The sequence below is a fragment of the Copadichromis virginalis genome, linkage group LG19 (assembly GCF_057382275.1).
Source record: "Copadichromis virginalis isolate Kocher_CV1m ecotype Utaka linkage group LG19, C_Virginalis_male_GT1.1, whole genome shotgun sequence".
Taxonomy (NCBI): Eukaryota; Metazoa; Chordata; class Actinopteri; order Cichliformes; family Cichlidae; genus Copadichromis; species Copadichromis virginalis.
Genome location: NC_140636.1, coordinates 3,292,747 through 3,316,064, shown reverse-complemented (window position 1 = coordinate 3,316,064; position 23,318 = coordinate 3,292,747). Strand labels below are relative to the sequence as shown.

General features: G+C 43.4%; 1 protein-coding gene across 2 annotated transcripts in view; it reads right to left on the bottom strand.

Moving 5' to 3' along the window:
- galcb (galactosylceramidase b) overlaps positions 1 to 23,318 on the bottom strand; it is a 47,241-nt gene that overhangs the window by 7,391 nt on the left and 16,532 nt on the right. For both annotated transcript variants that reach the window (XM_085440938.1, XM_085440937.1), the window contains exons 8-15: positions 6,935 to 7,090; positions 6,604 to 6,728; positions 6,092 to 6,219; positions 5,908 to 5,997; positions 5,733 to 5,822; positions 5,500 to 5,644; positions 5,213 to 5,393; positions 4,875 to 5,038 (exon numbers count right to left, since the gene is read on the bottom strand). In XM_085440938.1, the coding sequence (XP_085297064.1) occupies positions 4,875 to 5,038; positions 5,213 to 5,393; positions 5,500 to 5,644; positions 5,733 to 5,822; positions 5,908 to 5,997; positions 6,092 to 6,219; positions 6,604 to 6,728; positions 6,935 to 7,090 (1,079 nt within the window). The remainder of the gene's footprint in view (positions 1 to 4,874; positions 5,039 to 5,212; positions 5,394 to 5,499; positions 5,645 to 5,732; positions 5,823 to 5,907; positions 5,998 to 6,091; positions 6,220 to 6,603; positions 6,729 to 6,934; positions 7,091 to 23,318) is intronic.

The window sequence follows — 23,318 nt, the reverse complement described above, 5'->3', positions numbered from 1 at the left end:
ACAGAATGAATGGGGCCATGTATCGTGAGATTTTGAGCCAAAACCTCCTTCCATCAGTGAGAACTTTGAAGATGAAACGAGGCTGGGTCTTCCAACATGACAATGATCCAAAACACACCGCCCAGGCAACAAAGGAGTGGCTCTGTAAAAAGAAGCATTTGAAAGTCCTGGAGTGGCCTAGCCAGTCTCCAGACCTCAACCCCATAGAAAATCTGTGGCGGGAGTTGAAAGTCCGTGTTGCTCGGCGACAGCCCCAAAACATCACTGCTCTCGAGAAGATCTGCATGGAGGAATGGGCCAAAATACCAGCTACTGTGTGTGCAAACCTGGTAAAGACCTATAGTAAACGTTTGACCTCTGTTATTGCCAACAAAGGTTATGTTACAAAGTATTGAGTTGTATTTTTCTTATTGACCAAATACTTATTTTCCACCCTGATTTACGAATAAATTCTTTACAAATCCTACCATGTGGATTCATGGATTTTTTTTTCACATTCTGTCTCTCACAGTTGAAGTGTACCTCTGGTGCAAATTACTGACCTCTGTCATCATTTTAGGTGGGGGAACTTGCACAATCGGTGGCTGACTAAATACTTTTTTGCCCCACTGTATATGATTTATTTATTACATTTTATGTGGAGTGAATAAATAAAGTATATTTATGGTGGCCCTTAGAGACAAAGCACGTACAAACTCCAAAACATGTAAAAATTCCAAAACACATAAAAACCCAGAAGCATGTACAAACTCAGAATCACGTACAAACTCCAAAACACGTAAAAACCCAGAAGCATGTACAAACTCTGAAGCACATACAAAAGACAACAGAAGTGCTCCAGGATGCTAGGGCGCAGTGTTGAGCTTTTGTTACCTAGTGGCTACACAAGCCAGGAAGTATCAACAATCGGATTTGGTGTGTGGTAGTAAGTCAAGTCAAGTCAAGTTGGCTTTATTGTCACTTCAACCATATACAGTTAGTACACAGTGAAGCGAAACAACGTTCCTCCAGGACCAAGGTGCTACATGCAACATAAATTTACAACATAAATTAACAGAAAACACTAAACTAGCTAACTAAGAGGCCTAGTTAGCTGGCTAGCAGAGACAAGACAGACTGACCTAACATAGACTAACAAAGACTTCACGCCCCAAGGACCTCAACAGCTACAGGCCGGTGGCTCTGACATCCCACCTGATGAAGACCCTGGAGCGGTTGGTCCTGGCTCAGCTTCGGCGCCTAACAAGCTCATCACTGGACCCACTTCAGTTTGCCTACCAGCCTGGCATTGGAGCGGATGATGCCGTCATTCACCTCCTACATCGTTCCCTCGCTCACCTGGAGACCGCTGGAAGCACTGTGAGAATCATGTTCTTTGATTTCTCCAGTGCCTTCAACACTATTCTTCCCTCGGTTCTGAAGGACAAGCTGGAGAACTCTGGAGTGGACCATCACCTCACTACCTGGATTTTGGACTACCTCACCGACCGACCACAGTATGTGAGGACTCAGGGCTGTGTGTCGGACAGGGTCGTCTGCAGTACGGGGGCCCCACAGGGAACGGTTCTGGCTCCGTTCCTCTTCACCATCTACACTGCAGACTTCTCCCACAATTCCACCCAGTGCTTCCTGCAGAAGTTCTCTGATGACTCTGCAATAGTCGGCCTCATCACTGATGGGGACGACAAGGAGTACAGAGGACTGACTCAAGACTTTGTGGACTGGTGCCAGCTGAACTACCTCCAGATCAACGCCAGTAAAACCAAGGAGCTGGTGGTAGACTTCCGCAGGCACAAGCATTCTCCACTGCAACCACTGAACATCCAGGGTATGGACATAGAGGCTGTGGACAGCTACAGGTACCTTGGTGTTCATCTGAACAACAGACTGGACTGGACTCATAACTCAGACGCCCTCTACAGGAAAGGGCAGAGCAGGTTGTACCTGCTGCGGAGACTCAGGTCGTTTGAGGTGGAGGGCCCACTCCTGAAGACCTTCTATGACTCTGTGGTGGCTTCTGCTATCTTTTATGGTGTGGTCTGCTGGGGCGGCAGCATCTCTGCTGGGGACAGGAAGAGACTGAACAGGGTGATCCGAAGGGCCAGCTCTGTTCTAGGATGCCCTCTGGACCCAGTGGAGGTGGTGAGTGACAGGAGAATGGCGGCTAAGCTGTCATCCCTGATGGACAACATCTCCCACCCCATGCAGCAGACTGTGACAGCACTGAGCAGCTCCTTCAGTGGGAGACTGCGGCACCCACGGTGTGGGACGGAGAGATTTCGCAGGTCTTTCCTCCCCACTGCTGTCAGACTCCACAACAAAGACTTTAACTGAACAAACACACACATCCACACATGTGCAATAACACTAAGTGCAATAATCTTTTCTGGCATCGTTGTATTTTTACTCAGTTGTATATAGCATTCGTATTCTATTTTTATCTTATTGTATATTTTTATTCTATTTTATTCTACTGTATATAGTATATTATTTTATTCTATTCTGTACAGCTGTGTACTGTATTTATTCTTATTGTATTCTAATTTTTGCGTCATAACTTTTGCACTGTCCACTTCCTGCTGTGACAAAACAAATTTCCCACGTGTGGGACTAATAAAGGTTATCTTATCTTATCTTAAATTACAACATAAATTAACAAAAACTAACTATCTAACTATCTAAGGAAGACTTTTTTTTTCTTGTTAACAGACAGCAGACAACAAAGTGCACGTGTAAATGTGCAAACAAGAGCAGCAAAGTGACAGTGTGACAAAAAAACACAACGTAACATAATAATAAGGTTTTGTGATGATGAGTTGAGGTAGAGGAGGAACAGTAAACATTCCTTAGTGTAGCAGCAAAAATTAGGAAGTAAAGAAGTTAGTGCAAAAAGTCCAGTAATAGGTTGGTGTGTACGATAGTTTGGTGGTGTAGGTCAGTGTGTTTGCACTTGTGTTGATTAGTCAGGGCAGTCTCAATGTTTTGAGGTAGTTGAGTTAAGCTGAGTGATAATGTGTGTGTGTGTGTGTGTGTGTGTGTGTGTGTGTGTGTGTGTTTATCAGTCCAGTCCCTTTTTGCTGAGGAGACGGATGGCTTGTGGAAAAAAGCTGTTGCACAGTCTGGATGTGCGTGCCCGAATGCTTCGGTACCTTTTTCCAGATGGCAGGAGTGTGAAGAGTGTGTGAGAGGGGTGTGTCCGATCAGCCACAATGCTGGTGCCTTTGCGAATGCAGCGTGTGGTGTAGATGTCCTCAATAGAGGGGAGAGAGACCCCGATGATCTTCTCTGCTGTTCCCACTATCCGCTGTAGGGTCTTGCAGTTCGATATGGCACAGTTCCCAAACCAGACAGTGATGCAGCCGCTCAGGATGCTCTCGATAGTTCCTCTATAGAAGGTGGTCAGGATCGGTGGTGGAAGCCGAGCCTTTCTCAGTCTTCTCAGAAAGAAGAGACGCTGTTGGGCTTTCTTGTGCAGGGAGCTGGTGTTGAGGGACCAGCCAAGGTCCTTCTCCATGTGGACGCCCAGGAATTTGGTGCTGTCGACGATCTCCACAGAGGAGCCGTTGATGCTCAGCAGCCACATGCGCCGTGTGTCGCCACTGTCCTTGAAGTGGTTGTGGATTCTCTGGGCGTGTGCGCGCTTCGCCTCTCTGATGGCCCGAGAAAGTTCGGCCCTAGCTCTTCTAAGCGCCACTCCGATAATGAAAACAGTGGTGAATTCCCGTGGTAAATAAAAAGGTCTGCATCTAACAGTCACAAACTCCACCAGCGATGAGCAATAACTAGAAACTAGCACAGAGTTCTTGGACCATTTCGCGTTGATGTAAACACACAAGCCGCCACCGCGAGTCTTACCACACAGAGCTGCATTTCTGTCGGCGCAAAACGAGGCCAGCCCGTTTAGCTGAAACAGGTAAATGAACTTTTTTTAAAAAAAAATATTTGAATATATGTGAGTGCTTGTCTATAAATACACAAACAATACACATATGCTTTCAATTGTGTAATTTAAGTGATCTAGGTAGCTCTGTTTTGGAAGTTCAGTTAACGCTAGAAATGTGTTTTGGAGTTTGTATATGCTTTAGAGTTTGCACGTGCTTTGTCTCTAGGGGCCACCGCATATATTTATATTTAAACATATATAAATAAAACCACTTTTTTACATTAGTAATTCCTTTTGCGCATAATTTTATATTATTGTTGATAATAAATTAATTAAAGCAACAAACCAACCTGAAGAGCCGGTTCTTTTTAGTGAGCCGAGCCGAAAGAGCCGGATCTCTAAAAAGAGCCGGAAATCCCATCACTAATGGGCAACAGTATGGAACGCTGTACTGAGATGATGTGCAACCTTAACTAATGCTGTTTCAGTACTTTGATAAGTTGTGAAACTTGACTGAAACTATTCTAATTTTATATTTGTGTTATGTCTTATGTTTTTATGATTATGTAAACTGCATGCTTTTATGTTACTTTTATTATTCTGCTGTGTACAGTGTCCTTGAGTGTTCTGAAAGGCGCCTTTTAAATAAAATGTATTATTATCATTTTTAATAAGAATCAACCCGCTGTAGATGATCAGTTACTTGTTTTAGGACTATTCTTTCAAAAATTTGAGAAAGAGTTGACAAATCTAATATTAATGTTAGGCCAATTTTCAAAAGGTTGAAGACTGGCCTAGAACTAGCTAAGACAGCGGGATCAAGTGATTGCTTTGTAAGTAATGGTTTAACTAGTGGAACATCAAAACCCTGTGGTACACAGCCCATTAATAAAGACAGATTGATCATTTTTTAAGACTCAATCATTAACTAATGGTAGGACATCTTTGATCATTCTTATAGAAGGTTGGAGCAGAGACAGATTGTACTGACCAAGATCATTGGTAACTTTGTAGGTGCCATCAGCAAACACCCAGAAGAAGACTCCTTTAGCACTGCGGATTGACTGTCCCCCTTTATCCACTCTGGCTGCTATGAACACACCACCAGCATTCATCTTCTCCATGAAGACGTCACATGTCACTGTCAGGCTCTGCCTGTATAAAATAACAATGTAACAGGGTGGAGAAAAAAAAAAAAAAAATTTTGTGTGTCTGTGTGTGTCTGCCTACCTCCTCAGCCACAGACACCCCATGAATTACTTTAGTTGGGTTAGTGATAGTAGTGACTAACCCAACTAAGGTAATCATAGTAGTCACAGGACTACTCACCAGTAATAGTCTCCGATGACACTAATGGTCTGATCAGCATCCGTTGCCCATGTGATGGGCCTTTCTGTTAGAACCTGTCTTAAGGTGAAAACGTGAGGTCCAGGATCAGTCAGGTTAATGTAGTACTCAAACACTCCTGTCTGATCAGCAAAGTATGGAGCTTCTGAAAAAGGTGGGCTTCCTATACATACACAGAAGCAGATTTAAAATAAAGGTCACATTTTATGTCATTTTAATGGACGTTAAAAATTCGGTGAGTTTTGGGTTCATGCACATGGTTAACTTACGAACATCAAAGTCATCCTTGTACACTTTAGGAAAGCGAGCTGAGGGAGGTGGGTCGGGATAGCTGCCTTTGCTTCCTGTGCTAACAGTGGTCAGTGTGTAAACCTCGTCTTCAGCCAGATTCAGGGTAAACGAGCCATCTACAAGCTAATGTCATATAAAGACAGTGTTACAGTTGACAAACTGGTGCCCACATATCACTGAGGTGCATCTTTCTTCAGAGTGTAAACAGCACCTTCAGGGGTTTTAGTTTCTCAAAAAAGGAGGGCTTGTTCGTCTTAAAGTCAAACTGTGACCGCCACACTTGGAGCTCTTTAATGGATGCCTAAGAAGAAATAAATAATCTTGAACATGAGAGATGTACAAGTCAGAAACTCTAAGCAAGATTCAAGAAGATAACATGAACTTACAATAGACCCCTTTAGCCAGAAAGTTGCATTTTGGGATGTTACATTAAAGGGAGGTAGTGGAGGTCTTATGCACACTGAATGATTGTGAGTCTATAAAGGAAACAAAAAGCTTTGTTAAAAGGAGCATTCATGTGTGTGTGTGTGTGTGTGTGTGTGTGTGTGTGTGTGTGTGTAACTAACTTACCATTGTTTCTATGACAACAGTGAGATTTCCCTTCCCATCAGTCAAGGCAATATAGCTTCCACCTTGTGCCAGATGTCCAACAGTCTGCAGGTAGGTCCATCCTGGCTGGGTGAACTGTGTGGTGTGGGCTGCAAGGAAAACATTTGAAAACAAAGGGTTACAAAACAATCACTAGCCAGACCTAACAACTACCAAACTAATTCACTTCTAAAAAAAAATCAGATTGCTTTCATGCCAAAACTTTCGCCAACCCATCAAATCTGTCTCACAAGTGAGATGTCTTCTATGCAGTCTACCCCATCAGTATGCAACATACAGTCAACACTAAAAATGCAGTGACATAATGAATTATATTTACTCAGAACCTTAAGGGTTGGTGTCATGATTTCTGGATTTAAAAGTACACTGCTGACCTTTATGACCACTGACCACTCTCTAATAACTTTGCTATTATGAGAAATGTTATGTTGATCTGAAACACATTTTCAAACTATCTGTCTCTGTATGCACACCTGTGATCCAAATTGGAGACTCGACCACATAGTTGCCACTCCAGGGCTCCTCAGCTGTCATGAGCCCATCCCTGCCGAATGGGAGATCCTCATAATAACTGGCCACCAGATTCCAGGAGATGGTGCTGGAGGAAGGATCACAGTCATATTAACCACATTGTTCAACATTAAGGCTTAACAGTCTGTCCAAAGCATGTATTCACCAAGTTTACACTTTATTCTAACTAAAAATAAACTTACCATCAAATTGATTAAAATTCAATAAATTTAAAAACATTCTGTGTAATGTTTAATATTTTTACTGGCATGTACTGCTTGTTTTTTAACTTACGCTGTCATTTGTCCATTGACATAGTTCTGGTTGAGGATACGAGCCCAACAACCTCCTCCCACCTCATTGTTAAAGGTGCTGTAGTCCTCTGACGACCACAGCTTCTTCTGTGTCTTCAGGGCCTCTGTTATTGTGGTGGTACCCGGGTAGTGAGCCCTGATCACCACATACAAAAGTCAAGTCAAGTCAAAATTAATTTCTATAGCACATTTGAAAGACTAGTGTACTGCAATGCGGGCAGAACAAGGAACAAGTAGTACAGTTACAATTAAAATTACATTGCATGGTGTAGTGCAGGACACTTGCCATCCCCAAGTTGAACAGGTGTGTTTTAAGCATGATTTGAACGACTGAGTTGATTCCAATTTACGGATATCAACTGGGAGATTATTCCAGAGTCTAGGGGCGGTAATGTCAAAGGCATGGTCACCTCTGTTTGTTTTTTTTTCCTTTCTTTATTCAAATCAGGCAACAAAGTATATATCTCATTTACATTGACATCGGTTTTTTTTTCCCCTTCTCCCTTCCCCTCCCCTCTTTTTCCCCCTTCCCTCCCTTCCTCTCCCCATCCTTTTTACATAAAATATAATTACCATTATATAAACAATCATATCTATGTCTATACATACACATTTATTATCCTAAATAAGTATATTCAAAGGAGGGAGAGAGGGAAAAAACAAAAACAAACAAAAACAAACCAACAAACCAAAACAAACGAACCCCCCCCCCAAAAAAAAAACCAAACAAACAAACAACAACACCTGCGTAGACCCATATATATATAATCTTGGGGCAGATATGGGAGGAGGCCATACCTCCCAGTTTTACTTATTAAAGTAATCTATAAAGGGTTGCCAAATTAGGTAAAACTGTTTAACATTATCTCTTAATGAAAATTAAATTTTCTCCAACTGTAAATGATACACTGTGTCTCTTAATAAAGCAGAATGAGTTGGGGGGGCTTTATTTTTCCAATTTAGAAGTATAAGGCGTCTTGCAAGCAATGTTATAAAACTCAGAGCACGAATTTGTTTATTATTTAAGTTTTTAACTGTAGCTACAGCAAATAGTGCCATTACTGGGTCTGGGGGGAGCTGTTTTTTAAAAATATCAGACAAAGTTTTAAATATTTTAGACCAGTAGGTAGCGATATTAGGACATGTCCAAAACATATGTGACAATGAGGCAGAATTCTGGCCACATCGATCACATCTTGAGTCAGCCCCTGGAAACATCCTTGAAACCTTCAATTTAGACAGATGGAGCCTATGCAAGACCTTAAATTGTAGTAGTCTGTGCCTGCAGCAGACAGAAGTGGAGTGAACCAGTTCTTGTGCCTTAGTCCATTGATCTTTAGTGATGTTAGTAGCCAGTTCTTCACTCCAAGCATATCTCAAGTGGTCCAATGTAGTTGTACTGTCTATTTGCAAAAGTTGGTTGTAGATCCTAGAAATAGCTCCTTTCTTTAGCGGGTTCATTAAGAATAGATCATCTGAAACTAGCTTTTGTGGTTCATTGGGAAAGGATGGAAACGTTTCTTTAAAAAAATGACGTATTTGTAAATACTTGAAAAAATCTCTGTTTTCTATGGAAAATCTTTGCTGAAGTTGTTGAAACGAAGGAAAAAGATTATCAATAAACAGATCCTTGATTGTGTGTATCCCTTTGGAACTCCATAGCTGGAATGTTGATCCTGAGAGCAATGTGTATGCTTGATTATGAATTAATGGTGTAAAGATTGAACATTGACGCCAATGAAAATGCTTTCTAATTTGAGACCAAATTTTTAGTGAGTCAGACACTACCGGATTTTTACATTTATGCTTACCCAGATCTGAGTTTGAATGAACCAAAGATTTAAGAGTATTGGAGAAAAAAGTCATACTTTCCATCCGTTCCCAATCAGGTCTATGTTCCCCGCCCCAGAATGACATACAACGTATATTACAGGCCCAATAATAAAACTGAAAACAAGGCAACCCCATTCCTCCTGTAATCTTGGATCTTTGGAGAAATATCTTTTTTATTCTGGGTGTCTTTTTGTTCCAGATAAACTGAGAGATTAACTGGTCTATTTTCTTAAAAAAAAATTTGTGATCAATATTGGGATACATTGAAACAAAAATAACAATTTGGGTAAAGTGCTCATCCTAATGATATTTACTCGGCCAGCAAGCGAGATGGGCAGTTTAGACAGTCTTTCCAAGTTCTGTTCAGTTTGATGGTATAAATTAACAAAATTATGTTTAAAAAGGCCAGAGAATTCACGGGTTACAGTTATTCCAAGATATTTGAAGGTATTTGAGATTGTAAAAGGAAACGAGATCAATGTAGCGCTATCTAATTTTTCTAAAGAACTAATCGGAAACAATATGCTTTTTGTTAAGTTGATTTTGTATCCAGAAATTTTCCCAAATTCAGTTAAAACTGTCATAATTTTTGGCAATGATTTAGTAGGGTCAGTGATATATAGCAAAAAAATCATCTGCATAGAGAGACCTTATGTTCTACACCAAATCTCCTTATTCCTTTATAATCTTTTGTAGAGCGTAATTGAATGGCAAGAGGTTCTATGACAAGTGCAAATAGCAATGGGGACAAAGGGCACCCTTGTCTTGTAGAGCGGTGGAGGAGGAAAGGACTAGAAGATATATTACTTGTATTAACCGAGGCCTTAGGTTTTGTGTAAAGCAGCTTAACAAAGGAGATATAATTAGGGCCTATGCCATACTTTGATAGGGTCGAGAAGAGGAAATCCCACTCAAGTAAGAAAGGCTGAAAGACGACCACCACTGAACAAGACACACAAGCTGAAACGTCAAGACTGGGCCAAGAAATATCTCAAGACTGGTTTTTCTAAGGTTTTATAGACTGATGAAATGAGAGTGAGTCTTGATGGGCCAGATGGATGGGCCCGTGGCTGGATTGGTAAAGGGCAGAGAGCTCCAGTCCGACTCAGACGCCAGCAAGGTGGAGGTGGAGTACTGGTTTGGGCTGGTATCATCATAGATGAGCTTGTGGGGCCTTTTCGGGTTGAGGATGGAGTCAAGCTCAACTCCCAGTCCTACTGCCAGTCTCTGGAAGACACCTTCTTCAAGCAGTGGTACAGGAAGAAGTCTGCATCCTTCAAGAAAAACATGATTTTCATGCAGGACAATGCTCCATCACACGCGTCCAAGTACTCCACAGCATGGCTGGCAAGAAAGGGTATAAAAGAAGAAAAACTAATGACATGGCCTCCTTGTTCACCTGATCTGAACCCCATTGAGAACCTGTGGTCCATCATCAAATGTGAGATTTACAAGGAGGGAAAACAGTACACCTCTCTGAACAGTGTCTGGGAGGCTGTGGTTGCTGCTGCACGCAATGTTGATGGTGAACAGATCAAAACACTGACAGAATCCATGGATGGCAGGCTTTTGAGTGTCCTTGCAAAGAAAGGTGGCTATATTGGTCGCTGATTTGTTTTTGTTTTGTTTTTGAATGTCAGAAATGTATATTTGGGAATGTGGAGATGTTATATTGGTTTCACTGGTAAAAATAAATAATTGAAATGGGTATATATTTGTTTTTTGTTAAGTTGCCTAATAATTATGCACAGTAATAGTCACCTGCACACACAGATATCCCCCTAAAATAGCTAAAACTAAAAACAAACTAAAAACTACTTCCAAAAACATTCAGCTTTGATATTAATGAGTTTTTTGGGTTCATTGAGAACATGGTTGTTGTTCAATAATAAAATTATTCCTCAAAAATACAACTTGCCTAATAATTCTGCACTCCCTGTATATAATATTGAATAGCCTTCTAATATTAAAAGATAACTGTCTATTTTTTACAAATCCCGTTTGGTCCTCCGACACAACTGTTGGGAGAACTATCTCTAATCGCATAGCCAGAATTTTTGCCAATATTTTATTATCTACGTTCAATAGACTTATTGGTCTGTACGAACCAGGTTCCAAAGGATCCTTACCAGGCTTGTGGATTAGAGAGATAGTGCTATCATACATGGTTGAAGGTAAGCATCCTTTAGTTAGAGCTTCGTTATATACCTCCAAAAGAACGGGTGAAATTTGTTCACTAAAGGTCTTATAGAATTCAGCACTATACCCATCTGGACCGGGACTTTTCGAGCACTGCATACTTTGAATAGCCTGATTTATCTCCCTTAATGTTATTGGTTGTTCTAACAATAGTTTGTGTTCTATACTGATAGATGAAACTTGAATAGAATCGAAAAAACTTTCGATTATGTTTGGATCTTTTTTTAAGTCTGAAGAGTAAAGTGCTTTATAATATTCTCGGAATGCATCATTAATTCTCTTTGGGTCAGTTGTTAATTGCCCTGCACTAGTTCTTATTTCTGTAATCAGTCTTGAAGCTGCAACTTCTTTAATTTGCCTTGCTAGTAAACTACCTGTTTTTTCCCCGTGTTCATAGTATTTATGTCGAAGTTGTGTAAGTAATCTTATCGTGTCATTTGTATAAAGCAATTTAAGTTCTGTCTGCAATGGGACCTTTTTATAAAGTTTCGATGAAGGAGAGATAGCATATTCCTTGTCTATTTCTAAAAGTTCCATTGTTATGTTTAACTCTCTTTCTTTTCGTTGCTTATTCCTATAGCTACTCAATGAGATAATTTGGCCTCTCAAGTAGGCTTTTAATGTGTCCCATAGTATGGATCTCGTAACTTCAAGTGTGCCATTTATTGAAATAAATAGCTTGATTTGATCCTTTATTTCATTTACTAAGATATTATCTAACAGCAAACCATTATTAAATCTCCATTTTGGTGCAGTAGGTCTATCTCCTATTGCTAGTTGTAGCAATACTGGACTATGGTCAGATAAAACTATTGCCTTATAGTCACAACTTTGGATCTGTGTAAGAAATCTATAATCTATTAAGAAAAAGTCTATTCTAGAATAAGTATGATGAACAGAAGAGAAAAATGAAAATTGCTTAGAGTTAGGGGAAATAGCTCTAAATGGATCTATCAGTTTATATGTCTTCATAAATTCTTGAATAGTTTTCACAAATTTTGATTTAAATACTGATCTTTGTGATGATCTATCAAGACTAGAATAGAATCCAAAACGAAATTAAAATTGCCACCAATTATCAGTTTATGGGTGTCCATATTAGGTAAAGAGGATATAAATGATTTAATAAAACCTGCATCCTCAACATTAGGGGCATAAATATTTGCTAGTGTAACCTGATTGTTATAAAGTTTTCCTGTAACTATGATGTAACGTCCACGAGGGTCCAATAATACTTTTGACGCTATGAAGGGAATCCCTTTTTTGATAATAATGGCTGCACCTCTATTCTTAGCTGTAAAGTTAGAATGAAACACCTGCCCAATCCATCTGCTACATAGCTTCTGATGATCCTGATTTCTCAAATGGGTTTCCTGCAAATATCCTATACAGTATTTGTCCCCAGTTTTTTAAGGTGTGCTAGAATATTGCCCCGCTTAACAGCACTATTGAGTCCTTTACAATTCCATGACACAAAATTTACTAGGTTTTTATAATTATCAATAACCATTATTTAACTTATAAATAAAGATTTGCAACCCAATTAAACCCTTTCCCCCCTCCTTTTTTAATAAAATGGCCTCCAAACAAAATACAAACAAAAGTGCAGGTGAGAACCCAAACAAAAAAACCCCACAAAAACAGTCCCTACTTCCTCTCTGCTCCTCCCTGACCAAAGCACTCCAACAGAGCTTGGACAGAGAGGGGACTCCATACAACAAAAGTATTTAAGTCTCAACTCAGAGAGAGATATGAGCATCTGACTTACCACTAAGCTCCTAAAGAATTATATTATTCATATCCAGTTTAATTTTGATAAAGCACACTCACAGTAATAATAATATCAATAATAATAATAAAATTAATAAATAAAGGGGGGGAAAAAAGTAGTTCAGGCTCTGCCATTACCCTTAATTCCTATTATGATGGTTTACATACAAGAAGAGATTACATTGGTAAGAGAATAAACATCATCTTATAACTTAAATTACCTTAATATTAATCAATTTAAATATTAACTATGAATTTTCTTGCGAACACATTCTAATTCATTCTCCTTCTATAAACTTATTCATTCTCTCAAAACAGAACAAAGAAAGGAAGATGTAAAAATATCCTCAACAGCATAATAATATATTTCACCTGAATAAGAGTTTATCAACTCAGTCAGTGAGTGTGACCATCCAGTAATGTCTTTCTCGATCAGCTGGCCAGCGCCTCCCATTCAGTTTCATCTTCCGATGTGATCAGCTTGTTGGACAAGATAAATTTCTCAGCTGCTTGTGCGTCGGTAAACGTGTATCTGGAGCCGTTTGCCGTAATCACCAATTTGGCTGGATAATACAGGCTGTATTGGATGCCAGCGCTGTGGAGTTTCTGCTTCAGTTGATTGAAGGTTGCTCGCATCCGCCCAACCTCAGGACTTATATCGGGGAAAATATAAACTGGAGACCCGTTGACGCGTAAGTTTCCTTTATTACGAAACAGTCTCAGGATCTTCTCCTTGTCTGTGAAGTAGTGCAATCGGATAATAATGGGCCTCGGTCGCTCCCCGCTGCGTGGTTTGGGGCTTCTGTGAGCTCGATCAATAACAATAGGGGAGTCAAAGTTGTCTGCTCCGAGGACCTCCGCCAGAAACTTTGCGGCAAAATCGGTGATGTTATTCGCTTCTGCGCCTTCTGCAACACCAACTACTCTGATATTCTGTCTGCGACTTCTATCTTCTAAGTTAGTGCATTTCTCTTGTAGCTTCTGATGGTCTGCCTTTAGAGACATATAGGACTTTTCCAGTGTTGTCAGCCTGTCAGTCGTGTCACTCAGGGACTTCTCCATCTCTTTCTGTGTGCTCGCTGCCTCTGCTTGCATAGTGAACAGCTGTTCAACTTTTCCCATGAGTTCGTCTCGGGTGGTTTTAATATCTGCTTTAGCTTCTTCTTGCAACACAGATATATCACTGCTGATTCCTTTATGTATACTAGCCAACTGGATTTTAATGCTGTCCAAACTGTCTTCATACGGTTTCAGTCCTGCACGTATTTCTGGTCGCAGCGTACCCACAGATATAGGCGCTTCCTCCCCCGTCTCCACGTTAGCATTAGCTTTAGCTTTAGTTGCTTCGCCATATTCCCCGCTCGAGATGGTCGAATCGATGTCTATGGTCTTTTGTGTGTATTTTCTGGTCTTCTTAGTATCCATTTTAGCGTGGCTTCTGCTAACCAAGAATTAAGTATGCATATGCAATATTTAAAAATAATAAGCGGAGCTGAACGCACCTACTACTTCACTCCATGCGGCCGGAAGCGGAAGTCCCTCTGGTTTTTAAACAAGACCTCGGCTGCATTACGAGCAGTTGGCTGGAGGATCTTAGTGCTCTCTTTGGGTTGTACAGATCAAGGAGATCACTTAGGTAGCTAGGGGCCAGGTTATTTAGAATTTTGAAAGTGAGCAGAAGGATTTTGAAATCAATGCGATATTTGACGGGAAGCCAGTGTAAGTTAGCGAGGGTAGGGGTGATGTGCTCATGCCTTCTAGTGCCAGTTAAGAGGCATGCTTCCACATTTTGGACTAATTACAGGCACTGAAGGAGGGAGAGTTGGAGGCCCAGGTAAAGAGAGTTGCAATAGTCCCATCTGGACATACAAAAGGTCAAACTTGGTGATCACAGTTCAGATTTCTGTATTCAAGCTGTTCCCATACAGCAAAAAACAAAAAACAAAAGTAGCTACAAAAGGAGTTAAAGCTGAGTATCAAACAGTCACAGATTGTAAAGCCTGTATTTTATAGCTTGTGAAGCAAACAGTTATGTCTATTTGTCAGGGTTATATAGCGGATTGTCATTTATGCTTAGAAATATCTACTCATTTATGCTTAGAGTTTTATAATCAATGTCGTGTTGGTAGAGGTTTGATCCTTAGTAGTCTGTGGAGACACTTACACAACGCACAGGCAAGGTACTCTTTGTGTGTATGTAGACGTCATATGTTAATGAACCTATGTATATTCATGTAACCACAATAAAAGAAGTGCTATGGCTGAGAGTCTGACGGAGGTCAAGTGGGTGGAACGACACTTGGCTCCAGGCAGGCCTCCCTCATGCATGAGTAACACAGAGAACTTTGCCTACTTGTGTCTTGCTTTTGCTGTGTAGTAAGTTGTCCTTAACGTTCCAGCGAATAGGTTTATGCTACAAACCTATCACTATTACTTCTGTTCCTTGAAGGAGAGGAACGAGGTACAACACATAAGTATGGGATATCATGCCCTCACGTGTCCTGTCTGAGGAAACCTTTATTCATGCCTTTAAGTCAGATGACCCGTGATGACATGCGTATAGCGCCGCCTGCACATATAACCGCTGTCATCACAGACATCCCTCAGTTCGATAGCCGCTCTTCACCGAGCCAAACTGCTCAGTGGGGCCACCTTGTGTTGTACCGAGTGAATCAACTGAAAGGGAACACACAGTTATGTCTATAACTTCTGTTCCCTGAAGGAGAGGAGCGAGGTACAACACATAAGTATGGAAGATATATACACACCCTGCAGAGCAGCCACTGAACTGGAATTGGACCACCACCACCTTAGTGTGCAGTAGACCCAGCAGAAAGGACAGTGCGAGCCACCAAAGGGGCTTTAATGTCGAACCAATAAAACCACACAAAAGTGTGTGGTGATGCCCAACTAGCTGCTGCACAAATATCAGCTATAGGCACCCCAAAAGAGCCCATGAAGTTGCCATCCCCCTGGTGGAACCTCTGGCTGGACTAGCGAAACAGATGAACAGCTGGTTACATAAACGCATATTCTGAGTATGCTCAATGTAGGTACGTAGCGCACGCACAGGACAATGAGAATGTAGCCCTCTCTGCTCCTCAGATACAAAAGGAGGGGAGCAAAAGCTCAGCAAATCAAACTCCATTGAGCTATAAGATGCTGGCATGATCTTGGGAAAAAAGGCAGCATCTGAACGCAATACACAGACATGTGTTTGGTGAAGCCAAAGTGAGAAGTAATGCATCTTATATGAGAGAAATTTCATATCCAAAGTCTCAATGTGTTCAAAGTGTTGGCCACAAAGGGCCTCCAGCACCAAAGATAAGACCCAAGCAGGGACACTGGGCAGAAGCATGGGTCTCAGCCGGTGAACCCCTTTCAGAAAACGTAAGGCAAGGGGAGATGCATCTGATGTCATCCCGTCAAAGCCAATATGACAAGCAGATATAGCTGCTAAATAAACCTTAATTGTTGAAAATGAAAGGCCCTTATCTAGCAGCTCCTGCAGGAATGTCAAAACAACCACAATAGAGCACTGAAATGGGAGAGTATGGCAATCCTGGCACCATTGCTCAAAGCTCACCATTTGTAAGCATACAAGCCTCTAGTGGATGAGGCCCTAATGCTCTGAATTGTCGCTATCACACTTATTGGCAGACCCTTAGCAATCAAGTTTGACCTCTCAGCAGGTAAGCATAAAGCCGCCACAGATCCGAGCGTGGATGAACCACTTCTCCTCGCACCTTGAGAGAGGAGGTCCCCGCGGAGAGGAAGCTGCCAAGGACTCGCTGCTAGCAGGCTGATTATTTCTGCATACCACAACCTTGTGGGCCACCAAAGGGCCACTAGAATCAGAGAGAGCGACTGCTGATGCACTCTCTCCAGAACTGGAGATGTCATTTTCACTGGGAGAAATGCACAAGGGAGCACGTCTGGCCATTGGTGTGCTAACGTGTCCATGCCCAACGGTGCATCGTGGTTGATTATGGAGAAAAACATGTGGAAGTGAGTATTTACCCTGGAGGCAAAAAGATCTACTTGTGCCTTGCCTAACAGATCCTAAATCTGAGCCACTATCAAAGGGTGCAACCTCCATTCCCTCACCAGAGGACCCCCCGCTAGAGAGAAGGTCTGGCCCCAAGTTCAGGTAACCCAGAACATGGATGGCTCTTAGAGACAGAAAATGAACACTGCACCATAACAGCAGAGCGAGGCAGCTTCAACAGTTGAGAGGAGCGTATTCCTCCATGCCTGTTTATGTAAGAGACTACTGTTGAATTGTCCGTCCTGACTAGGACATGTTGGCCCTCCAGGACTGGACGGAAATGTTTGAGAGCTAAGAACACTGCTAACAGCTCTAAGTGGTTGATGTGCAGCTCGCACCGGGCTGGGGACCAGATCCCTCTCACTGATGCACCGCACAGCGCTCCCTACCCCCTTAGGGAAGCATCTGTGGACACCACCTAGCAAAACAACACCCTCCCAGTCCAAGAGCCCTGATGCAACAGCCTGGGCTTCCTCCAGGGACGGAGAGCTAGCATGCCTCCTCCCGAGGTGACACGATGCCCACAGGCAATGAGAGAGAATCCAGCTGAACCTGAATGAGGAAGCGATGCTCTGACAAACGTGAGCGGCTGGAAAGCAAGCATATTTCTAAACCGAGGAAATAAATCTGCTGACTCGGGATTAGCGAGCTCTAAAAGTTCACAGAGAAACCCAGTGTGTGAATGTGTCACAAAACCAGTGACAACTGAGTCTCCACCTGCTCTCTGGAGCAAGCTACGAGAGTTCAGTCGTCTAGGTAGGCTAAGATGCGGATGCCTCTCTCTCGGAGGGGTGCTAGCGCCACCTCGGCACATTTTGCAAAGGTGCAAGGAGCAAGTAAGAACCCAAAAGGCAGCACCAAGTATTTGTAGGCTACGCCCTCGAATGCAAACCTCAGAAACTGCCTGTAGTTCGGGTGTATAGTCATATGAAAATAAGCATCTGTTAGATCGATTGTTGCAAACCAATCTCCCGGACCAACTGCATTCAAGAGCTGTCTGAGTGTTAGCATCTTGACCTTGTACATTCGTAGATACATGTTCAAGACTCACAGGTTGTGGATGGGATGAAGCCCTCCCCCCCTTTTTTTTGAACAAACTAACGGCTGTACTTGTATTGCTCTTTTCTGCAATAGCACCTTTATTTTCTTCCTGCTGCTTTGATGCTGACTGTCTTGTTTACGACTCTGCGGAAATGAGGCAGCTCGTCTAGAGTCACCATGGGCCTCTTGGCTGCATTTATGATCAGCGCTCTCCTTGTTCGGCCTGTGAGTTTAGGTGGACGGCCTTGTCTTGGTAGGTTTACAGTTGTGCCATACTCCTTCCATTTCTGAATGATCGCTTGAACGGTGCTCCGTGGGATGTTCAAGGCTTGGGAAATCTTTTTGTAGCCTAAGCCTGCTTTAAATTTCTCAAGAACTTTATCCCTGACCTGTCTGGTGTGTTCTTTGGACTTCATGGTGTTGTTGCGCCCAATATTCTCTTAGACAACCTCTAAGGCCATCACAGAGCAGCTGTATTTGTACTGACATTAGATTACACACAGGTGCACTCTATTTAGTCATTAGCACTCATCAGGCAATGTCTATGTGCAACTGACTGCACTCAGACCAAAGGGGGCTGAATAAATTACGCACATCCCACTTTGCAGTTATTTATTTGTAAAAAATGTTTGGAATCATGTATGATTTTCGTTCCACTTCTCAAGTGTACACCACTTTGTATTGGTCTTTCATATGGAATTCCAATAAAATTGATTCATGTTTGTGGCTGTAATGTGACAAAATGTGGAAAAGTTCAAGGGGGCCAAATACTTTTGCAAGCCACTGTAGGAGGGCTGAGGCTTCCTCCTGGGCGTCGGGTCCCGCCGGGGGTCCAAGGGTTGTCCTTTGCTCCAGGCTGACTGGTGCGGAGCTCAGGGTGGAGGATGTGCTCCCGCTGGCGGCACACCCACTGCAGCAGTGGGCGCCGGTCTTTTGCCAGTTGGCAGAGGAGTGGCGGGCCTGTGCGAGGTAGCTGTGGGTTTGGGTTTCGCCTGACGTTTGGGGATGATGTCGCGCAAAGCTTCTGTCTGCTTCTTCCTCAGATTGAATCTAGTGAATGTCCGAATAACTTAGCCGCAGACACTGGTTAGTCCAGATATACAGCCCTGTCCCTATCCGGGACGCCAGAGAAGGTCAGTCACAGGTGCCTCTGCGCTACTACTGTCGAAGCCATCCCTCTGCCCAGGGAGAGCACTGCACAGCGGGACGCATGGATGATGTAATCCGTGGCAACTCTGACCTCGTTAAGAAGAGGTGCCAGCGGGCTTGTCATCAGGAACCAGCGATGGAGACTAACACCAACAGCGGCAGTTAAGTTAAGTTCAAGTCAGCAGACAACGGACCTAACTAGCAGCAGATAGCTAGCCCAACTCAGCAGAGGTGTTCTCAGCGAGGGGAAGAGCGTAAGAACTGAGAGACGTCTGTGATGATAGGGGTTATATGTGCAGGTGGGGCTGTGTGCATGTCAACACAGGTCATCTGCCTTGAAGGAGTGAATAAAGGTTTCTTCGGCAGGATGTGCGAGGGCTATCCCATACTTATGTGTACTGAGTGAATAGACTGAAAGGGAACTGATTTATTTACCAGAGGGGAAAACAAGAGAAACAGAAAAGAATTATAATATTATTGAAATTGGATGATACGGTTACAAAAAATCATATATTTTTTAAAATTCCATTTAATCCTTGACTCCTTTCTCAGTTTTTGTTTTGGAAAGAAGAAATAGTTTTTCTTTGTCGCTATCACATTTTTAAACTGCATTTGGTTACAATTTGAAAAATAAAGCTTGGAACAATCAAGTTATTGTTTGGTGTGTCACTGGATTACTTTAATGTTGAAACAATATTTTAAACCCGAGGATTCTAAGATAAGCTCTGAATCCTCTGCACTGCTGTCCCATTGATGCTGTGTAATTCTGTGCTTGTTGCACAGCATTACATAGCATTACATAGCTTCTATGATTTAAGCATGCAGCATTCCTAAGAAAGGTAAAATTGTTTCTTAGACATCTGGCTGCAGAGCTCCACTAACTGTGAGTTTAGAGAGCCTGAAATATTACCTAGATGAACCTGAACAGACAATCTGTGGAGTGGACAGAAGAGAAGGATGTGACAGGGTTTCTTTAATAGTCTAAGGAGCTTGGAAAGAAAAGGGTTTGGACATCTTTAGTAAGTAGCTCATTGGTCTGAACATGCTGTGTAAATCTTATATTATATTACATTACACAGCAAGCTCGTAGCACACCTAGCTTGCAGCAGCTAAGTTGTTTATGCTTTGTGGTTATCTCTGTGCAGGTAACCACTGGATTAACTTTAGTTATATCTGTTTTAGATCCATCAGTCTGGTCTCTGGGCCTGGACTTGCAGACCACAGGGAAACATCACACATCTATTAGCTGTCTGACAAATATTTGCACAATTTCCTTGAAATTCTTTAAATTTTTGTTTAATAAGTTTATATATTTGTTTATTTTAAATCTTAAAAGTGTTCAGAAAGGTGCGAGCAAGAACAATATTAAAAAGCTGTTTCTGCTCTGTACTTCCCTGGTTATTAGTAAAATTACTGATCACTGTTTTGATGAACAGTGAACACATGCTCTGATCAAATATTGATTAACTTTTTACAATTGTGGAAGAAGTACCTATCCTAAATCCAGGATGCCATCCAGGCCAAGGTAATCCCATCCAGAGTAAGCATCTAGTTAGATACCATTTTTCTGATACTAGAAGCAAAAACAAATTAGAGGTCATCAAGGTCAGTATGAGACATCTTTATGAGCTTCTTAAGACATTACTACAGTCTAACTAATTGGTGTGTGTGATCTGGCTCCATGGATAGATAAAGCTGGGTGTCATCTGCATGGCAGTGAAAATGTATGCTGTCTTTTTTTTTGTTTTGCCTGTCCCGTTTGGTTCTTTTGCCATCAGAATTATTGTCTAAAGGCCAAGAAAGATGCCCAACGGATTTACTTTACCAAATTGAACATCCCAGCCTTTGCCGTAATGGTTTATTTGATTCACCTTTTATTGTTTATTTTATTTATTTTTTTATTTACACTTGCTAGATACGGGACAGACTTGAATGAGGAAAAGAAAAGGGAGAAAGGAAGAGGGGGGGGAAAAAACAGCGGAGAAGACAGACGGGGATAAAGGGCAAAAAAAACAAAAAACTAAATAAGCAGACAAAAAAAAATACATACAATACAATAACCTAGATCACCTGAGAAAGAAAAAAGAAAAACAGCAGAAGAAAAGGAGAGCAATACAATAAACAACATCACGATGATATATGGGAATATGACAGTAAATACTAAATATTAAACATTATTGTGCAGCACGTAATATCAACAGCGCACAGTGTGCTTTGAGGTAGGAGCCAAAAAGGGTGTAGCTTGTGTGTGTGATCACCCGTGTGTACACCTGTGAGCATGGACGCGCTTGTTTTTAAAAGGTTCCTTCATGTAATGATCTGCTAGAGGAGGTGTGTGTGTGTGTGGGGGGGGGGGGGGGGGGGGGGCACAGCCCCGTCCACCAGGGCATGAAGCAGGTATGGAGGAGATCAAAACTCCAGACATCCAGAGGCCCTCAGAACACAAGAGACCAAGGAAGACCAACACAGGGGCAGCTGCGCCACTATCCCAGAAAGAGCTGAGGAGAGCCCCAGATGAGGGGTCACTCAGCAGCCGCGGAGCAGAAGCCAGGAGGGGGGGGTTGCAGTGACGTGCCCGTGAGCTCCGCCGGCAGCCAGCTGTGCCAGAGTGACCAAGCCCCAGGCCGAGAGGCCGAGGGCACCCAACCCCCGAAGTGGCCAAAGCGAGCCCCAGGCTCCAGGCCCCGACAAGCAGCCACCAAGGAGTGAGCCGGTGTGTACCCGGGCGCCCATCCCCGGACACAAAGAACCACCAAAGCACCGATGTCTGAGGGCGTCTGCCACTGGCAGGGGAAGTGGTGGGGGGAGATAGGCCTCCATACCTTAGAGGGCCTGAGATGTCCCCAGAGAGGTGGCGTCTGATACCCAACCTGACATATAGACACAGACATACAGGCACACACAGATACAAACATCCATTCCCACCCTTATGCTCTCATATGCAATTACTCAACACTCACCCAACGTGGAGACAGACATAGAGAGACACTGTACACACAATCACACTCCCCAAGCGTACTCTAAGAACCGGGTCTAGGTACCTTTGCCCCTGGAGGGGGAAACTGCACCCAGACCCAGGTGGTGTTACCCTTTTCCCTGAAGTGGGGAAAAGCAGACCGCCCCGACTCCGCAGCAGCAGGGAGGCCCCACACTCCAGACCCCAGTCGGACGGCCAACTCCTCCTCCTGGCCCCCCGCTCCAGCAGGTCGCAGAGAACGGGGGTGAGAGAAGACTCCAAACCTCCCTCCACCCGCTCATATGTAGTGCTGATGCATGTGTGTTCTAAGGTGCATTTAAAACCCAGGAGGGCATGGAGCTACCTGCCAGAGAGCAGCAGGTAAGCGCATAGCCCCTCCTGATAGCCCTCAGTGTCTACGTGTATTTAAAATTGAGAGGTGGGCAATGACGCCAGGGGTGAGGTGTACACCCTGATGGTCTTTTGGAGTCCGTGTAGCGTGCCCACCCCCAAGATCCTATATGTATGTGTTATGAGAGTGTGAATAATGTGAATGTCTAAGTTGTGAGATAAAATTGAGGCACAAGAAGCCAGAAGGGGACAGAGGGGGGATGCTTCCCCTGCACCCTGGTGACACACCCCTACTCCAAGGCCCTGCATGTGTGGGTGATTGTGGTGGAGCGGGAAGAGGGAGGCAGCTGGAGATGGGGAGGGAAGGAAGGGAGGGGCAAGTGACCTCTCCCTGGGGCCAGCTCCCCCGCTGACCGTAGGCACCCCCATACTCTGCAACCCGCCAGGGAAAGGGGGCACAGGCCCATCCGGACCGGGGCACAGAACAGCAGCGCCACCCGGCCCCACAGAGCCCAGGACAGCCCATCTGACCCCACCACAGAGAAAACTGCACCCACCCCGTCATCCACTCATCTTCCAGACTACACAAGACAATAGACGCCCAGGCTGAGATCTTCCTCCACCTCTCCTGTATCTCCCCCTCCTGTAGAGTGAGTTCCTGAAGAGAGGAGAGCTCCTGCAAGATGTAACAACCTCCCCCACCAGTTGAAGAGCCCCCCAGGTGGCTCGATGCACTGGCGGAACCCTGCGCCAGGGCCGGGCCCCCATACACCCACCCACCCACAACCCCAGCAACATACCAACCAGGACCCAAGCCCCCGAGGCCCGGCCAAGGCCCCAGCCCAGAGACGGAGCGCCCCAGAACCTCACGCCCGTCCCGGACCCACCCAGGGGCAGCCAGGCTACCAGGTCAGTAACCCACGTCCGTCAGCACAGACCCTCCCCTAGCCCCGCTGCATGCAGCCACAAGGAAACCGTCACCTAAGAGCCCCTAATAGGCCATGACCGCTACCCCGG